The 18509-nt window shown below is 51.4% G+C and overlaps 7 protein-coding genes across 7 annotated transcripts; 4 read left to right on the top strand and 3 right to left on the bottom strand.

Annotated features, from left to right (window-relative positions):
- Positions 1–1285: 1285 nt before the first annotated feature.
- Positions 1286–3780, top strand: SEPMUDRAFT_150950 (MFS general substrate transporter). Its single transcript, XM_016906497.1, has 4 exons — positions 1286–1629; positions 1703–2313; positions 2375–3307; positions 3362–3780. The coding sequence occupies exons 1-4, from the start codon at positions 1499–1501 to the stop codon at positions 3517–3519; spliced, it is 1833 nt and encodes a 610-aa protein (XP_016757956.1). The 5' UTR covers positions 1286–1498; the 3' UTR covers positions 3520–3780.
- Positions 3781–3940: 160 nt separating this feature from the next.
- On the bottom strand, positions 3941–5377 carry SEPMUDRAFT_143628 (glycosyltransferase family 2 protein; the record flags this gene model as incomplete). Its single annotated transcript, XM_016903052.1, has 4 exons — positions 3941–3952; positions 4039–4351; positions 4413–5020; positions 5105–5377. The coding sequence occupies 4 exons, from the start codon at positions 5375–5377 to the stop codon at positions 3941–3943; spliced, it is 1206 nt and encodes a 401-aa protein (XP_016757955.1).
- A 2720-nt stretch (positions 5378–8097) lies between these two features.
- On the top strand, positions 8098–10109 carry SEPMUDRAFT_90655 (serine peptidase; the record flags this gene model as incomplete). The annotated part of the gene is made up of 6 exons (XM_016910533.1): positions 8098–8241; positions 8295–8402; positions 8455–8948; positions 9011–9056; positions 9114–9233; positions 9293–10109. Coding segments are annotated over exons 1-6 (1701 nt in total), but the record flags the coding sequence as incomplete, so codon positions are not given.
- A 228-nt stretch (positions 10110–10337) lies between these two features.
- On the bottom strand, positions 10338–12811 carry SEPMUDRAFT_119573 (glycoside hydrolase family 36 protein; the record flags this gene model as incomplete). The annotated part of the gene is made up of 4 exons (XM_016901529.1): positions 10338–11278; positions 11368–12070; positions 12138–12682; positions 12748–12811. 4 exons carry the CDS (start codon positions 12809–12811, stop codon positions 10338–10340), a joined length of 2253 nt encoding a protein of 750 aa, XP_016757953.1.
- Positions 12812–14913: 2102 nt separating this feature from the next.
- On the top strand, positions 14914–15482 carry SEPMUDRAFT_158080 (uncharacterized protein; the record flags this gene model as incomplete). Its single annotated transcript, XM_016907767.1, has 2 exons — positions 14914–15183; positions 15309–15482. The coding sequence occupies exons 1-2, from the start codon at positions 14950–14952 to the stop codon at positions 15480–15482; spliced, it is 408 nt and encodes a 135-aa protein (XP_016757952.1). The 5' UTR covers positions 14914–14949.
- A 1666-nt stretch (positions 15483–17148) lies between these two features.
- On the top strand, positions 17149–17718 carry SEPMUDRAFT_150949 (uncharacterized protein). The gene has a single exon (XM_016906496.1). The coding sequence runs from the start codon at positions 17178–17180 to the stop codon at positions 17505–17507; it is 330 nt and encodes a 109-aa protein (XP_016757951.1). The 5' UTR covers positions 17149–17177; the 3' UTR covers positions 17508–17718.
- A 297-nt stretch (positions 17719–18015) lies between these two features.
- SEPMUDRAFT_119570 (uncharacterized protein) lies at positions 18016–18462 on the bottom strand (the record flags this gene model as incomplete). The annotated part of the gene is made up of 1 exon (XM_016901528.1): positions 18016–18462. One exon carries the CDS (start codon positions 18460–18462, stop codon positions 18016–18018), a length of 447 nt encoding a protein of 148 aa, XP_016757950.1.
- Positions 18463–18509: the final 47 nt, after the last annotated feature.

Below are 18509 nucleotides of genomic sequence, written 5' to 3'. Positions count from 1 at the left end.
ATGACTGAGAAGAAGAAGGAGGCCTTTGATCTATATCGTATTGCGAGACTTGGACTCTTTCCCTTCCGTCTTCCATCCATGCTTCATCTTCCACGCCCGTTTCAAGTGTCATGTTGGTGAGGTCAGCGACGCCTCGGCCCTACATGTACGGACAAGTGTCTCTACTCGAGAGAGGGAGAAGAGTGAAGCAAGGGGGAAGATGACAATGTCAACAAAGGGTGAATAAGAGAAGAAGAAGAGGAGGAGTGTGAGAGGGAGAGGAGGGAGAAGAAGAGGTCATGTGCAAAATGCGGTGTGACAATCATCGTCGCCTCAGTCTCCACTCCCCGTATCCTTGAACGACTTTTGCGCTTGGACGGCGAGACGGTTGACGGCACGGATTCACGGCAACACCACGATAGGCATCCGAAGCCGACATTCTCTTGGCGGACATGTGACATCGCTCCGTCGCTCCATCGCTGCCGTGGTCCCATACAGCATCTGATATTGAAGGAGAGGAGAGACAGATGAAACCGCCTCGGGCTTCTCACGTGCACCGGCGCCCATGGGTATCCCACACTGACTCCAGCTTTGGGAGCGGAGTGGCTTGGAGGCGGGAGGGAATGGCCAGTTCGCAAGACGACCGATGGGGATGCGATCGGCGTTGCGTAGGGACGTGCTTGATGCAGATGCACGTCCAGTCGTGTGAGTGTTTAAAGTACCGGTCAATAGTAGGAGGCACAAGCAGGAAAGAAAGCGAAAGACCCACCACGCCACCCGTTCGTGAGAGCCCGACGCACTACTGTATCACTAATGTAGCCCTGTGAGAGTAACTTACTGACAGCTGCGCATTGCGCATTAGACGTGTCTGGTGAGAATAAAATCCATTTCATTACCAGGTAAGGTACCAACTAGGAGGTAAGCAATGCTGTGGAACTGGAGAGACAGAGCGAGGCGGAGAGGGCGGAGAGGGCGGAGAGGGAAGACGGGGCGGTGCGGAGCGGAGTGGGGCTGGGCGGCAATGGCAAGCAATGGCAAGCAATGGATACTGTCCTCCAAGGCTTACCTCCAGGCTTAAAGAGTAACTGTACCTTCTAGGTGGTATTGGTACCTTCCAATGGATCCGAGATATGTGGTCCCAAAGTGGGTCCTTCCTACAGCACTGAACAGCGTCATCCCATCCTTCGCCCGCACCCGATGACCTCTGCCCTCACTGTCGGCGCTACCTAGGTACTCTTCCATCCTCCATTCCTTTATGTACCCGCCGACCCGCCAACATGGCTCCTGCGTTCTTTGCCTATCCTATCAGCCTCGCTGCTGCTGCTGCTGCTGCTCCATCATCAATGTGTTGTTTGCATCGAATAACAATACCTTAACAACGATAGCAAAGATATCCACCACCACCACCACCACCATCACCACCACGCCGTCAATGCCGCAGTATCAATAAAACCACATCGATACACTCCCACCCATCCCTTCCTCCACCTTCCCCATCGACGTCGCCGCCGCCGCCGCCATGGCGAAAGGCACCCACTTCTCCGAGGACCCGCCCCAGGTCATGAACCAGGCCGACCTCGATCGCGCGAACGAGAAGCTGGCCCAGGATCACCACTCGGATAAGACTTCAGAAGATGAAATCGCGGCAAGGTGAGGACATGCTTGGCACTGCTATTGTTGCTATTTACACATACCAGACCCCTTCATTGCTGACATGGTCCAGTAACGCGACACAAGGTAACGGCGAGAAACTCGAGCAAATTGGCACCTACGACAAATACGAACTCACCGAGGACGATTGTTATGAAGAGCTGGGCTTCTGCTTTCCGACCGCCAAGAAATGGTACATCCTCACTGTCATCTTCATCGTGCAGGTCTCGATGAACTTCAACACCTCGCTCTACTCCAACGCAATTCCCGGAATCAGCGAAGAGTTTGGCGTAAGTGCTCAAGCCGCGAGATGTGGTGCCATGATCTTCTTGGTCATGTATGCCTTCGGCTGCGAGCTGTGGGCCCCCTGGTCCGAGGAATTTGGGCGCTGGCCTATCTTGCAGCTGTCTCTATTCCTCGTCAACATCTGGCAACTTCCCGTGGCTCTTGCGCCCAACTTCGCCACCATCATGATCGGCCGTACTCTCGGAGGTCTGTCATCCGCCGGCGGTTCCGTCACCCTGGGTATGATTGCCGATCTCTGGGAGTCGGATACGCAGCAGTACGCCGTGGCCTTTGTGGTCTTCTCATCTGTGGGTGGCTCCATCCTGGGTCCCATCGTGGGTGGCTTTACGGAAGCATACCTGAGCTGGCGATGGAGCATTTGGATTCAGCTGATATTTGGTACGTTGTGTGTGAGACTTTCTGACTGTAGATGGGATACATGGGCTCACGGATCTGACAGGCGGCGCCGTACAACTCCTACACTTTGCTACGGTCCCCGAAACGCGAACCACCATTATGATGAACCGCATTGCGAAGAAGCGGAGAAAGCAGGATCCCAGCGCCAATGTCTGGGGGCCAGACGAGCTGGTGCCTTTCCGTGACAGATTCTCGGCCAAGGAGGTGCTCCTCACCTGGATTCGTCCATTTAAGATGTTCTTGACCGAGCCCATTGTCCTGGTGCTCTCGCTGCTCTCGGGCTTCTCCGACGCTCTCATCTTCATGTTCATTCAGTCCTTCTCGCTGGTATACAAGCAATGGGGATTCTCGACCGTGCAGATTGGTCTGGCTTTCATTCCCATCGGAGTCGGCTATCTGATTGCATGGGGCCTATTCATCCCCGCCATTAGGCGCAACGTCAAGCAACGCCAGGCGCGCCCCGATGACGAGAGAACGCAGTACGAGTCGAGACTGGATCTGCTGCTGTACTTGGCACCATGCTTGCCCATCGGACTCATTGGTTTCGCCTGGACCACTCAGGGCCCGCCCCTGCCCTGGATCGCATCGATGATTTTTGCCGCCATCATCGGCATTGCCAATTATGCCATCTACATGGCCACCATTGATTACATGATTTGTGCATATGGGCCCTACTCGGCTTCTGCAACGGGTGGAAATGGTTGGGCCCGAGACTTCCTGGCTGGTGTCCTCACCGTTCCCGCCACGCCCTTTTTCACGAACATTGGTGCATCGTCTGGCAGAAATCTGCAATACTCCAACACCATCTTGTTCTGTATCTCGTTCTTACTCGTGGCAGCAGTCTATGTCATCTACTGGAAAGGACCCGTATTGCGGAAGCGCTCGCCCTTTGCGCAGAAACTGGCGTCTGCTAAGGCTGGCGACGATGGGGGAAATGCGGGAGGAATGGACGTGGAGAAGTCTGGCCGGAACGGAAGTGAGTGCGGTCCCAGGGGATCATATATGGCGAGCGAAGCTGACCAATGTGCAGGTACCGCGTCTGGTGCTCGTCCCGGTATGAATGGCCGATCATATTCCCAATCGCAGCGCTTCTTTGGAGAGAACCGCGTGACTCCACGCCAGACTCCGAGAGGGACCCCATCGGCGTCTCGCGCCAACAGTATCGCTCACATCCGACCGCGACCGTAGAAGGAGCGTGTCGGAGTGGAAGGATGGTATTGATGCGCACATGCTCGCTCTGCCGACTTTTGATGTTACCTATCGTTTTGGAACGGTACGTGCGTATATACTGCATAGCGTGAATAATGATGATGACTCGCAACGCAACTTTCCAACCTGGAAGTTTCAATGATGACCAACATTTAACGCGTCCCTTGTTCGTGACGCGTGTACGATAATGAGCTACATGTAGGTGAGGTATTAAACACGTTAGAGCCTTGGCATCGGCAATGGGAAATCCATCTTGACCGACCTTCCTCTTGCCTCTTTCCTCTTGTGCGGTTAGACCAATCTACTTGATTGACTCTATACCAGTTACGCGCTGTATATACACGTATTGAGCTTCCATCGCTCGCGTCAATTCTCAGACCGCACTCTACTCCCCGGTCTGCTACTTCTGGCCCTGCGCCTGACACCCGCGTTGCCACCATATTCGGCACCACTTCCTCGGCTTCGGCTCCGGCTTCCACTTCCCTTCGATTCCCGCACTTCAGCAGCTTCGTTGAGGCTCTTCAGGTCCCTTCCACCCCAATGACAGTTCCAAAAGGTCAGTAGCGCGTACAGTTTGACGAAAGAGTGAAAGTAGGCGAATACGAAATATCCCAACAACATCCGCAAATCTTCGGGATGACGAAGGAAATATGGAAACAACTTCACCATTTTGGTTGCGAGGATCCACACCGCGAGAAGATACAAGTTCTGTCGGGAGCCGTATGGAGAGTCCCAGAGCAGGTAGGCGAGTCCGAGGTCATTGAAGAGGGCGAAGTTGAAGAATGAGGTAATATATACAGCGTATACGCACCTGGTATGGTTGCAATCTGTTAGTATTGTGATCATGTTTCTTGCTCGAGAGGCTGACGTACCAAGGCTGCCGAAACCATACCGTACGGTCCGTGAACAGCGAGCAGCTATTCGACCGCCATGTCGTCCGGACCCAGCGCAGACACTGCGACAGAAATTTGGGATACGTGCCCAGCGTGGTCTCGATGACTGCATCGGGGCCATACTGGATCTTAATCTTCCAGCCCTGACGGACCTCGAATCGCGTAATGTAATTATCATCATCGGGATTGAGCGGTCCACACAAGCCAAAGAAAAACATCTCATTCTTGAACCCCCTCAAAAACTCCTTATTCTGCAAGATTTCCGTCCGATGCAACGACGTCCTCCCCGAAATAACGAACACGCCCCCATCGACCGTGTTCGTCGCGCGAGTTTCGAAATTATGTCGTTCTAAATAAATGGCGCCAATCATATTCCAAAACGACCGAATATTGAAACCCACATCCGTCCGTCTCACGCGCTTATTCATCCCCACCGCACCGACGGCCGGGTCCTCAAACGGGGCCAACACGGTCTGCAAAAAATGAGACGAGGGCCAGAAGACATGATCATCGAGCAGCAGCGTAATTGCCGTTCTCACATGCGGAATCGCCACGGCAACCTGATGTCGTTTGTTAGCCATTTCTGCCTGCAACACTCGAACTCTGGTACTGTCATCCGTCGCATATTCGTCCACCACTCTCTCACAGAGTCTCTTCATCTCTCTCCCCACCGTCACAATCAGAATCTCCGCGGGGCGATTTCGCAAACACGATTGAATACATTCTCGAAAGTCGCGATTCTCGGGATCCACGGTCGGGAGAATTACTGTCACATCGCGAGATGTTACGCTGGGATGGATGGGGATGCGAGCGGGACGATAGAGCCAGAAGGAAATTAGGTGTACGATGAGGCGTAGGTAGCGGAAGATGAAGAGGGAGGTGAACCAGAATAGGGGGTGGTGGTGTTGGTGTTGCGGGTGAGAAGCTGCTGGGTGTACGGACATGGTGGACGTAGATTGATTGATTGGTTGATTGGGAAATGGTTGACCGAGTTGATTTGAGGTGAGTGAACTGGACGGACTTACTGTAAACTCTTACTACTTACTACCTACTAGAGCAGCAGGAAAAGACCATTGAATCTGCATCTGCATCTCTATACAAAGACCCTTTTTCGCCGGATCCATCGATTTCATACACTCTTCAAAGAGGTGAATGAATGAAGGAGGAAGTGCTATGTCAGCTAGCTATATCTTATGAGGCGTATCTTTGATCGATGGTTGGGTAAGTAAGTAGAGTGGAGTAGACGAAAGTAGACTAAAGTGGAGTGCGAGTGCGAGTTACTCGGAAACAAAGGAAATGTTCTTGTTCTTCTCATTGTTATTGTCGTCCAAAAGTGAAGTGAAGTTGAAGTTGATCAAGACAAGGACAAAGCAGATATGGGGCGAACCCTTTTTGTTTTTCCGAATCTGGTCGTCGTGACGATGGATGCTTTTGGTCGAGATGGTTTAGTTTCTCTTTTTTTTTTCTTTTCTTTCCTTTTCTTTGACTTTGACTTTTCGAAATGAAATCTGGATGGATGGCTGGTTAGCTTGACTGGCTCAACCGGTCCTTCAACGGGTTCTGCTTTACAAGATTTGTTTTTTTTGCAACAATTCTACTCTCGGTCGCTTGTTTTTTTTTCCCTTTTTTCTTTTACCTCCCTTCTCCTTCTCCTTCTCTTCACCAACAACAGAGACATTGTGTCACCTTTTTGATATTGATTTCGTCATCATTGTCGTTGTCATTGATTAATATCAATTCAAGTACCTAGGTAGGTAGGTAGCGCATTCCATAATGAAGAGGAATGAAGCTTATATATATTCCTTCCTTTTTTTTTAATTTACATATGCTGGAATTATTACTGGCTGGTGGGATTATACGGATTTACGGATTTATAGGCAAGAAGAACTGTTTTTGTCTGAGGGGGAGGGGGGAAACTGTTATGGTTATGATAATTAGGGGAGGGGAGGGGGGGTTGAACGTCAGAGATTGGTCGTTTGTGGGGTGCGTGACGAAGAAGAAGAAGAAGGATGAGGGGGAGGCGAGAAGGGCTTATTGTATATGAGAGTATTTTGGAGGCATTTGTAAAAGGCGGGAGCATAAATTATAAAAGGCGGGAGAACCCTATTAAGGACACGCACTTGTCGAAATTATCTTCTTGTCTTGCCTTGTCTTGCTGTCTTGATATAGGAAAAAGGCTCACTTGATTAAAGGAGAAGGAGAAGGAGAAGGAGAAGGAGAGGGAGAGGGAGAATGATTTGTCTCGTAAGCAACATGTCTGCCTTACCTACTAAATTCTTTTGGCTCGACAGATATGCCCGGCTATAGGTAGCGGTATTAACCTTGCGAAGTTGTACGTAGATCGGGCACGAGTAAGGTATTTGGTACAACTATCATGTTCTAGCTATTGCAATAAGCATGATAAGTACGAGATAGCTATAAATCGTATCGTTAATCAAATAGGTAGTAACCGCTACCTCCTCGTCGTACAAACGACCAAGTGCCTGTGCGCTGCCCGAATACGATCTATGTTACATAAAAAGCAGCACATGGCGTTTGTCTTACAGACTTTTCTCGTCACGCGTCAGAGGGAGTAAGGTACCTATTTGGAAAAAAAAGAGTTCATATGCTGTGTCGTCGGGATGCCACGATGTTCTTTCCCCGAGAGTTCGGAGAGGAGGTCAGGAGTTTTTTAATTTTCGGTCTTTTTGGTTGTTGTGTTCTGGTAACGACCCATGGAAGGTGAAGTTGAGTTCAAGCAACTTTGGGCAAGGCTTGGCACGAAAAGGAAGCTCCGCTCCGCTCCGCTCCGCTGACCCTGACCGCCAAGCCGAACCTGTCAGCGACATACCTTTACGACATAGCTGGATTTTCTCTCGAATAGGTATATATTTTGACTTCACTTGCCACGCATGTGAAAGCGCAGGTGAATTGGCGGCGATATGGCTGATCAGATCATGACTAAAGCCGAGAGTGGACTTTTGGTCCATTTTTGCGCACACGACCACGATATCAGCCACCAGTCGCACGCATTTGATTTGCTGCATGAAGCGGTGATGCGAAGATGCGGTTGGCTATGCTAGAGGTACAGTACCAAGTAGGAGGTACCGTAACATCTCTCTCCCACTCGTGGTCGCGTGGCGATATCGCATCTCGGCATACCGCGAAGTTCAAACGTGATCGACACAAACTTCTCCACCGCGCCAATCTCGTTCGAGAAGGACGATACTAGAGGAGGCAAAGCCGCCATACCGTATCTTGACCTCCCACCGAGCGTTGTGGGATCAGGGCCTTTGCCGGTCTCGTTCGATCACTCTATCGTGGACGTGTATGGAGGTGCATCCGGGACGTTACTACAGACTTGATCTGAATGACCGCGCGCTGCCTCAAAGGAACCACAGTGGCATACTTCGCCATGTTGTGGAACACACTAATCTGCGTCCCGAAGCAGAGATAATGCGTGACGGCGATCTTCCACTGCCTCGAGCCTTGCACCAACAAGGCAGGAGATGTTCGCTCCGAGTCCACCATGATGCTGCGCTGCAGTGTCACTACTGCTGAGCCGCAGATGTGCAGTGCAGCAGCACTACGGCTCTCTAATGAGAAGCAGCGGCACTTTTTCGCCGCCATGGACATATACAAAAGCTTTGCCCAGCATGCTTGTGCATGCAGTGCCGTGCTTGCCCGGATCAGCATCTGCTTGTCGGAAGGATGAAGAGCTTCTTCGCGTTTTGTGCAGCTGCTGCGGCTCTTGTGTGTGCTGAGAGCCAACTTGCCGCTCACAGTGACCACAATCCTTGGGATTGGAATGGCGGTTATCCCCATGGAGGTGAGTGAGCAGGATCGAGCTGGCTGAGAAGAGCATTGTCTGATCACTAGCAGGATGGGGTACCTCTCGACATATGCCCGGTGGCCAGAAGCCTATGCAACAAGACTATTACAGCAATTCCACCTTTAAGCAACTCATCGATCACAACAATCCTGATCTCGGTATGCACGGACCTGTAGTCGGGGAAGGATGGTCCAGTCTAATTGTGCATAGGAACTTTTGACCAGTTCTACTACTATGATACCACCTATTGGAAGGGCCCGGGCTCGCCTGTGATTCTCTTCACGCCAGGAGAAGTTAATGCCACCAGATATTACAGCTATCTCGGGACAAACCGCACCACTGGCTTGCTTGCTCAGCAGATTGGTGCCGCGACCATTGTCCTCGAGCATCGTTACTGGGGCACTAGTACTCCTGTGACAGAACTCACCACCGACGACATGCAGTATCTCACGCTGGAGAATTCCATCAAGGACTTGACCTATTTCGCACAAAAGGTCGAGCTTCCCTTTGCTAAACATGCCAAGAGCAATGCAAAGGATGTGCCATGGGTCACCATGGGTGGAAGCTACTCTGGCGCACTCTCCGCGTGGACTGCAAGTGTTGATCCGGGCACTCTGTGGGCTTATCACGCGAGTAGTGCTCCTGTGCAGGCCGTGTCGGACTACTGGGGTTACTTCCTTCCTGTGCAGGAGGGAATGCCAAAGGTCCGTATTGCACTCGGAACTTCGCCCAAATCATGTTGATAGACTGGCTGACGGCGTCACAGAACTGCAGCAAGGATGTTTCAAAGGTCATCGACTACATGGACGGAGGTGCGTAGTATCGTGCTTTCGTCTGCATCATGATCAGCGTACTCATCATCTTATTAGTCTTCATGAACGGAACTGCCGCCGAACAGCATGCCTTGAAGGCAAAGTTCAAGATGGCGGATGTGGAGCACAACGACGATTTCATGGCAGCTCTGGAGAATGGGCCTTGGTTGTGGCAAGGTAAGTTTTCTCTCCGCCCACAAGATATACTACTACGGAAATGCTCACCCTCCGCACAGGCAACCAATTCTACACAGGTACAGGATTCTTCGACTGGTGCGACTATGTCGAGAACGCCTACAACGTCACATCTCTCAACTTCACCGTCCCCGGCGCCGAAGGCGTAGGCCTCCAAAAAGCACTCAACGGCTACGCCAAATGGTGGACCGAAGTAATGCTCCCAGACTACTGCTCCGCATACGACTACCCCGAATTCCAAGGTCCCTTAAACACCGCCTGCTTCGACACCTACAACGCCAGCTCACCCCTCTACACCGACACCTCTCTCAGCAACCCCATCGATCGACAATGGGTCTGGATGACCTGCAACGAACCCTTCGGCTACTGGCAAGACGGCGCCCCCACCTCCCGCCCCTCCATCGTCTCCCGCCTCGTCACCGCCGACTACTGGATTCGGCAATGCGGATTATACTTCCCTCCTGGCACCAACGGCTCCACATACGGTCTCGCTCGGGGCCGCACTGAAGCTCACGTCAACGCGTACACGGGCGGATGGAATATTACTTCCACGCAGAGATTAATTTATGTGAATGGTGAATTTGACCCTTGGAGAGAAAGTGGCGTGAGTGCGGAATTGAGACCTGGTGGCCCGTTAAAGGGGAGTGGGGATGTTCCGGTGGAGGTTGTGACGGGCGGGTTTCATACGTCGGATTTGATTACGATGAATGGGGAGGTTAATGAGGCGTGTAGGGAGGTGCAGGAGAGGGTTTTGAAGCAGTTGGGGGAGTGGGTTGGGGAGTGGCCGGGAGAGGAGAAGGGGCCTGGAGGTTATGATGGGGGTGGTGGGAAGATGATGATGAGGAAAGGGAGGGTTTTTAGTGGATGAGATTTCTTTTTTCTTTCTTTTTCTTTTTTTCTTTTTGGATTGCTTGCTATATACTGCGAAGCAAGCCTAGATATATTATCTCATCGATCATCTCCACAATCAGAGAGAGATATATGTCTCCCGTTCGATCTCACGAAAGTATCGATCGAGCTCAATTCCAGCGGAGTCCAAAACAAACAAACATCCCCCCCCCTTTCCCCCCCTTTCCCCCCTCACCTTTACACCTTATACAACCACAAAACCACACTCTGATAATCCCTCGTCTCCCAATCCAAATTCAACCCCGCAGACATATAACTTTTCCCCCAATACGTCCCATTATCCGCACTATTCCAATACCTCGCTTCCGCCTCCAACCCCTGCAATTTCAACGGAGGCGGTGCAGGTTTAATCATGGCGGATTGTTGAAATGCGAACACAATCGCGGTGGTTTTGTTCGCCGAGAGGAATTGGACCGCGGGCCAGTTGTCGGATGTTGATGATGAGGGGGAATAGGAGGAGGAAGGGGAGGGGGTTCGTAAACGGTAGAAATCACCGTTGATGACGATGGGGTTGATGCGAGCTGCGAGGGCCATGATTTCTGGGATGGCGGAGATTTCTTCCGGAGAGAGTTCGGAAGGGTTGAGTTCAAACCCGAAAGAACCACACATGAGAGCGACATGAGAGCGATATTCGATGGAAATGTTTCTTCCAGTGAGTCCGTTGGGGACTTTGGAGACGTGGCAACCCATTGCGGAAGGCGGGTAGGCGAGAGATGTTCCTAATTGGATGGTGAGGCGATTCGAACCGTCTGTGTTGTCGGATGTCCAGGATTGTGGCCAGTAGTGTAGGAGTCCGGCGTCGAATCTGCCGCCGCCGGAGGCGCAGCCTTCCCAGAGGATGCGGGGGTATTTGGTGGTGAGGATGTCGATGATGTGGTAGAGGCCGAGGATGTAGGAGTGTGAGGTGGATGGGCGGGGCATTTCGTGGATCGCGCGGTTGTTGTCCCATTTGATGTATTCGATGTTGGCGGAGTCGAGAATTTCAGAGACGAATTGGATGATGTAGTCTTGGACTTCGGGGAGGGCGAGGTTGAGGACCAGTTGGTTTCGCGTGAGCGTTTGGGCGTGTTGGCCGGATTTCATGACCCATTCGGGGTGCTCGTGGTAGAGAGTCGAGTCTGGAAAAAGGGGGGTGTGAGTAAAAGATGTGTGAGTGTCTCGGCACAAGATCCTGACTGGAGTAGGGCTGGATAATGTTTGAACTTACTGGGATTGACCATCTCCGGCTCGAGCCAGAGACCAAACTTCAACGGCTCTGGGTCGGGACCTGTCGTCGACACATTGTTCACTGCTGCGACGTATGGACCCAGACCTTCAGGGAACTTTGCGGGATTGGGTGTCCAGTCACCTAGACCTAGAGTGTCATTGTTGCGCGGATACTCGGTTCCGAACCATCCATCATCATTCACAAAGAGCTTGATTCCCAGAGCGTCTGCTTCACCTGCAAGTCGTTCTAACGACGAGGCGGTATAGTTGAAGCCCAAGCCCTCCCATGAATTCAGCAAAACGGGTCGAGTCTGGAGCGTGTAGTTCGACCGGGACAAGTGGTGGCGGTACAGGCTGTGAAAGCTCCTGCTCATTCCACCCAGACCCTGCGAAGAGTAGACGGCAACGGCTTCGGGCGATGTGAACGTCTCACCGGGCGCGACAGTCAAGCTGCTGTGAATTTCGTTGAGGCCGAGAAGAACACGGACGTAACCGTGTGAGAAGCGCTCTACCGTTGCGGCGAAACTTCCGGTATAGACCAGGTTGAAGCCCCATACCTCTCCGGATGTCTCGGTCGTGGTCGGTTCCATGAGAGCGAAGAAAGGGTTGTGAGTATGCGAAGAATATCCCTCTGTACTGCGGAAGCCAGTCTCGCCGTATTGGACTTTGCGGATGACCTTGTTCATCTCATGCGACCAGTCTCCCTGAAAGCAACGGGGGGTAAGCAAGTATTTCCGAGTGTCACGACCTTGTTCCCATGAAGCTTCTTACCTGCAATTCAATCATGTCCAAATCAAGATTGGGCATGTCAGTGCTAAACGATGCCGCACGTTCGATGACAATGTCGTTCGACCCATTGTTCATGATCTGGAAGCTTCTTGCAATAGCATTGTAGCGGGGGAAGATGGAGTAGGAGAGCACCGCAGTAACATCCGAGTAATTGTCGTACATTGTCACTTTCACAGTCGAGACATCTTCGGCATTGCCAAACGTTGCCGGAAGACCTGGAAGTGGTGGCTTGCCGTCCATCACTTCGTGAGACTGGTAGGCAAATGCCGACACGGTACTGGAGTCGCTGTGCCTGATGTGAATGGCCGGCAAACGAAGATCACTTCGGCCCACATCTGGGAACTCTCTCCGAACATTGGCCAGTCCATCGTGCCAACCTTGGGTGCTGATTGGTGCGGCGGGGACGAAATCGGTCGTGGGCCCTCCAAAGTGGTCGGAAACGAGATCACCAGATTCGTGATCGACGTGGAACAGGTAGGAGACGCCATCACCAGTCAAGGTGAAGTTGGTGCCATCGGCCTGGATTGCTGCCGTGCATGTTAGGCAAGAAACTTGAAAGTGAGGTAGTCGAAATTGGCATTATTCAACATACCGCTTTGGCCAAGCACCACGCTAGTGAGTGAAGCCAGTAGGGCAATACCGTTGGAGCCACGCATGATGATGGAGGTATTGGTCTCTGTAAGCACGTCGTGTGCTCGAGGAACAACACAGTCTACAGCCAAGCCCCCGTGATACATGTACACAGAAGGCCGAAGCCTCTTATTTATATGCCCTCCCACCTGTCACGACTGATCTGCGGTCTTCCCGGTCTTTTGCACGTAATTCTCTGCCGCGCTAGAAACAACGTGCGGGGAGAGAAGGAGAGATTGTGAGCGAGCGGGATGTGGAGGGATTGAGGTTGGTCGGTTTTAGCGGTACGAAGGCTAGCGGGAGAGAGGCTGGAGTAGCACTTTACCGCCACCGAACACGCCCCAGCTTTTTGCCCGGTATCACAGCGCCAAGAATACGGGGTTCTTGGCAGGGACACCAGATTCACTTTCCACCAGAGCTATAGTGCCTCCTCCGATGTAGTACAGCTTCTGGTTATATCGCCCGAGTATGCGGATCCGATCGATTCGAGTCGGGTTACAAGAAGCTGTAAAATTGTTCGATATCTTACGATATTACTACAGTCTGCTACCGAGTGTAAAAACGAAACCAACTCGTGGCCTCCACGAAGCTTGTCCCAATGGCCAGGATGTGTTGCGGAGAAGGCAGGGCTCTGGTTCGATGGATCAGCCAAGAAAAATATCGGGTCACGGGTGAGAGCGAGAGGGTGGCCGAAGTGCCGCCGAAGTGCATACAGGACGGTAAGACTGTATATTCATCGGCCACCTCGTCCGATGCAAGCTTTCTCCTCCACCTGAGCCCAGCGCCTGAGCCCAGCGCCAATGGAGCCTCTGCAAGAAGGGGGCAGCCAGAAAGGAGGAGAGAACCGTCGATTGATTTCACTGCAGTCGTATAATTGGAGAGTAGTGCCAGCCGGGTAGTATCTATCCGGTCGACTCTTTGGCCTTCTGACTAAGGTCCGTTTTTACAGAGCTGGTTGTTGCACTGCAGTCTTTTCACGTCTACAATGGGATCCCTATACATCAGCCCGGCAAAGATAGATTCAGTCACATGTACTCGGCGTCATCAACCGCAAATTCTACCACGTGGACAAGAACAAGGACAAGGGCAACATGAAGAGAAGCATCACGGGAGACTACTACTAAGGAAAGCATTGTACCTAGAGAAGTACATCGGTCTTAGGCTTCCACTTCCCGACGGAGAGAGACGTAAAAGCCGAATGAATTCGCGAGAACTAGCCAACGGATATAGAAGAAGACGAGCCTAGTATACGCCTTGCGAGAGGGTATTATTGCCGTAGTTATCTTACAAGACAGGTATCTAGTACATTAATGTTTGCGATGTAGTCTACTCTCGACGAAAGAAAGGTCGAAATTCGCAGATTTTGAAAGGAGATTTTATCTCTAGAAAGAGAGAGAGAGGAAAAGGAAAAGAGAGAGAAAGAGAGAGAGAGAAAGAGTAGAAACGAACATATCAAAAGAAAAATTGATTCTCGAAAAGAATAAGAAAAGGAGGAAGATAGCCCGTAGCCGCGAAAAGCGAAATATAGACATACCTTACAGCTACAAGGTTAATAAGTTTTATTGAGTCCTTCCAATTTCGCTAGGTACCTACCTAAAAAGACCTTGCTAAACTAAACAGACTGACCGGATAGGGACAAGAACGTTCTACTCTTTTCTTTTGACTATTGCAAAAAGAGCTTTCACTATAAGTTTCACTTCCTATATGCCTCTTAGCCTCGTGCTCAGTATCATTACAAAGATATCCCATCGACGATATAGGAGTACATGTTTTCTTCTTCTCTTTCCTTTCCTCTTCTAGGTAGTATCGCGTGCTTGTGTGTCCTTTTGGATAATCTGACAACCCAGGGCCTTTGCCAAAAAGCCAGAAATAGGATTTTACCAACAACTGTCGCACGAATTCTAGGGGGAGTCTAGACACGGCTTTATTTATGGTATGCTTTGTTGGTGCAAATTAAAAAAACTGCGCAGGGAATCGAATAGGCAATAGCCATGCTGGCAAAAATTTCCAGTCATTCCACCACATTATCAAATCTTATGTATGCCCTAGGTGGTCATCAGCAGATATAAAACCCGAGTCTCGATTTTTTCCATTCAGCGTCCATTCCTAGTTTCAAAATAACTACTCTCTCCCTCTTACAACGAGAACGACAACGACAACGACAATGCTGCTGTCCAAAGCTCTCTTCCTCGCCTCTGCGGCGACTGCAGCAATGGCATACCAACTCGACAGACGTCAGAGCGATCAGAATATCCCGGATGACGAGTCCTTCTGTGAATGTATTGACAAGGACCATTTCCCCGATGACACCTTGACCCAAGCAGTCTGCAGGCAGTATCCAAATGGCGATTTTGCTGTATTCGAATCCGGTCGGGTAGGGCTGAATCTCGTGGGTGCTGTAAGTAAATTCTATCAGCTTTTTTTTTCTTTCTCCCCATCATCATCATCAGATGAAGACGAAGAATGGAGCAGTAGCAAGAAGGGTGTTTTGACGGATTGACTGACTGACTGAATCATCAATAGTGCTTCAACTACGATTTTCAAAACGACCTCAAGGCTGCTACGGAGGAATTCACCAAGAAGTGCCAGGAGACATCCAATCAGTGCAAGTATGTGGCCTGGTGCTTCTATGGATCTGGCGGCGAAAACGCCAACTGGATCTCGGAGGCGCCATGTGATGCAGATGATAGCTTTTGAGCTAGGTATGCGATGCAAATCTCAGGTCCAGTGCGATCAAAGTTGGTATGTACCTTGCAGCATGTGAAGGTGTGAGGAGTTGCTTCATGCTGATCAGATAATAAGATTGAATGAGTGCCTTCACACCACTGGCACTATCGCACATCTATCTCTCTCTGTCATGATGGCTATGCCATTTGGGCGGAGGAATGTGTTCATCTAGAGGATGCTGGCTGCTGGTGCGGGCGAAGAGTGGGCAGAGGCCGATAATGGGGCAGGCCGGATTGATTGCTCCAATGGTGAATTCCCAAGGGGACGGCGGTCTTTGTTCTTCTTCTTCTTCACTCACCTGTTGATCCATGTGTTCTGGTCCTGGCAGCAAGTTGCAACGCTCTTAGGTGTTAGCAGTGTCAGTGTGTGTACATGTAGGCGAGCGGCCAATGATCATCCCAGCCGGAGTGTGCTCGTGTAGCTCGCCCGCCCATGCTCATCATCATGCATGGCCTGCACAGGGTGACAGGAGTAGGATACTTCACTATGCCATGCACTCTCTCCCCACTCTCCGGAGCTTCCGAGTTCGTGCCTCGTAGGTCCGCCTCACCGTCGTCCCACGCTCTCTCTTCCCCCTCTTCCACCCTCTTCCGCCCTCCTGTCGGCTCTCCTGATGACGGAGACGGCAGTGAGACGTGCGTTTCCCGTTGCAAGCTCCAATCCAGGTGATTGTTGACCATCGTTTGAGACATGGCCAGGAAGTTCGAGCGCGGTCCGCAGGGCGTGACCAACCCCAACAGAGGAGACGGTCCGGATAGCGAAGAACAGTTCAGTGCACTTTTGTCTCGCATCTTGTCGAGTACTCAAGATGTGGCCGAGTCGACGACAGCGACCCGCACTGTGAGCGTGGTGAGCTATACGACGACTCCTGTCAGCGATAATGGCGCCTTCTTCACGGCCACTATGGGCTCGGACAATGTGTTTGGGATAGCTAGCAGTACAGCAGACAGCTTTACGACGTCCTACTACTACTCCTCCTCCTCTACGGGCCTGGGGATGACTACAACGAGACCGACGTCGAGTTCGACCCTAACGGCGTATGGACAGCAGCAAACCTCCCTACCCGGTCCTACCGAGACATCGTTGTCAACTGCACAGAATTCGGGGAATGCTAATGACAATAACGGTGGTGGAGAACTGTCTACGGGACAGCTAGTGGCAGTAATCGTGGTACCGATTGCCGTGGCTGCGCTAGTCGTTCTGCTCGCCGTCCTCGTCTGCCGCCGCAGAAGAGAGAGAGATGGATCGCGACCACAGCATGCTCGCCCAGATGACAGCAGCGGCATTAGCAGCAACAATAAAACCAACAACAACCAAGGATCGGGAGCCATCTTCGGCCTCCGAGAGAAATGGGGCGGCAGCAGGAGAAGTAGCGCCTCTTCGCAGCAGCAGCAGCAGCAGCAGCAGCAACAGCAGCAACCCATCCGACTTGAAGTCACATCGCACTACAACAACAGCTACATGACGGGGCTGGACACTTCGTCTCGGAGTAGCTCGTTGCAAGACGACGAGCCTCCTCCATATCCCTTCGATATGACCCATACCGCAGCGCCTTCTTCGCGCCGCCTATCACGACGCCTGACCGACTTGCGACCGCAAAAGATGACCCCACTCCAAATCCCACATCACCATCCCACCACCACCACCACCACCACCACCACCACCATGCTGGCGCCCATCCCGCCCGTCTCGCCCTTGCTTCCGCGCTTTCTCTCGCCCAGCCCCTCCTTGCACGAGCAACATCGACCCGGCACATCGCCGAGTATCAACAGCGACGTCTACTCAGACAACGCTTCCATTCATTCCGCCCGTGCCGCGCGCATGTCCATTGGCAGTCCCACCATGATCCTCCACCGTGGTGGAACACATCATAGCGACAGCCCGCGCGGAAGTACGGGAGACCCATTTGACGATCCGGATAGCCCTGTGGGAAGAAGCCGACAGGGCTCGGCGGCTAGTCAGGCGAGTGATGTCTCTAAGGGTTTGGACGTGTAAGAGCTGCTGTCTGTTGTCTAGGTGGCTTAATGATGTGAATGATAATGTTATGAGAGAAAAGAATTATAATGGATGATGATGATGGTGATGATGATTGTGGATACCTAAGAGACAGGACAGGAGAGAGAGAGAGGCCCTCATGCCTGCCCTGCCTTGTCTTCGTCCAAACGGGAGTTCGATCTTGGACGACCGAGAAGGACGCAAACAACACCCTTCTCCGTGGGGGGGGGGGGGGGGGGGGGGGGGGGTTTTTCAATTCAGCGCAGGCGCTAGGGCGTATTACGAGGAGGGAACTTGACTTTTTTTGTTATATCTTTCGTGAATGTACCTTGACTACCTACCTACATACCTTATGCAAAAAGAGAAATAAATCCATGGAGACAACACGAAATATATCACGACCGCCTCCTTGCTGATATTTCTTTTTCTCCGTATATACAAAAGATAAAAAATAGGTATCAATGTGTACCGTACCGTACCTGAGGAATTTCTTTTCCTTTTTTTCCTTTCACCAAAACATCCCATACGAGTATCCTCTATTGGAAGGTTTGCCCCATGAGGACATGTATCCTGGAATACTGTTGTTATTATTATTGCCTCCATAGTAGCCGTATGATGAAGATTGTTGGGGATAGCCGTAGGTTTGTTGCTGCTGTCTTTGCTGTTGTTGCTGCAACTGTTGTTGATACTGTTGCTGATACTGCTGCTGCAACTGTTGTTGATACTCCTGCTGTCTTTGCTGCAACTGTTGTTGATACTGCTGTTGATACTGCAATTGCTGCTGATACTGTCGTCGTTGTTGTTGCTGTTGTTGCAAACCATTCAAAGAATTAAAAAATTGCGCAGAAGTCTGATAGGGAAATCCATAACCTCCACGATTGGTTCCGGACCAACCAGTACGCATGTTGAAGCCCCGACTGGGAGGGCCTCCGTCGAAGGCGCGGTCGTATTCCATTTCTTTCTTTTTTCTTTCTCTCTTCTTTTTTTTTCTCGGAGATGAAG

Source organism: Sphaerulina musiva, assembly GCF_000320565.1.
Source record: "Sphaerulina musiva SO2202 unplaced genomic scaffold SEPMUscaffold_9, whole genome shotgun sequence".
Classification (NCBI taxonomy): Eukaryota; Fungi; Ascomycota; class Dothideomycetes; order Mycosphaerellales; family Mycosphaerellaceae; genus Sphaerulina; species Sphaerulina musiva.
This window is presented reverse-complemented; position numbering and strand designations above follow the sequence as displayed.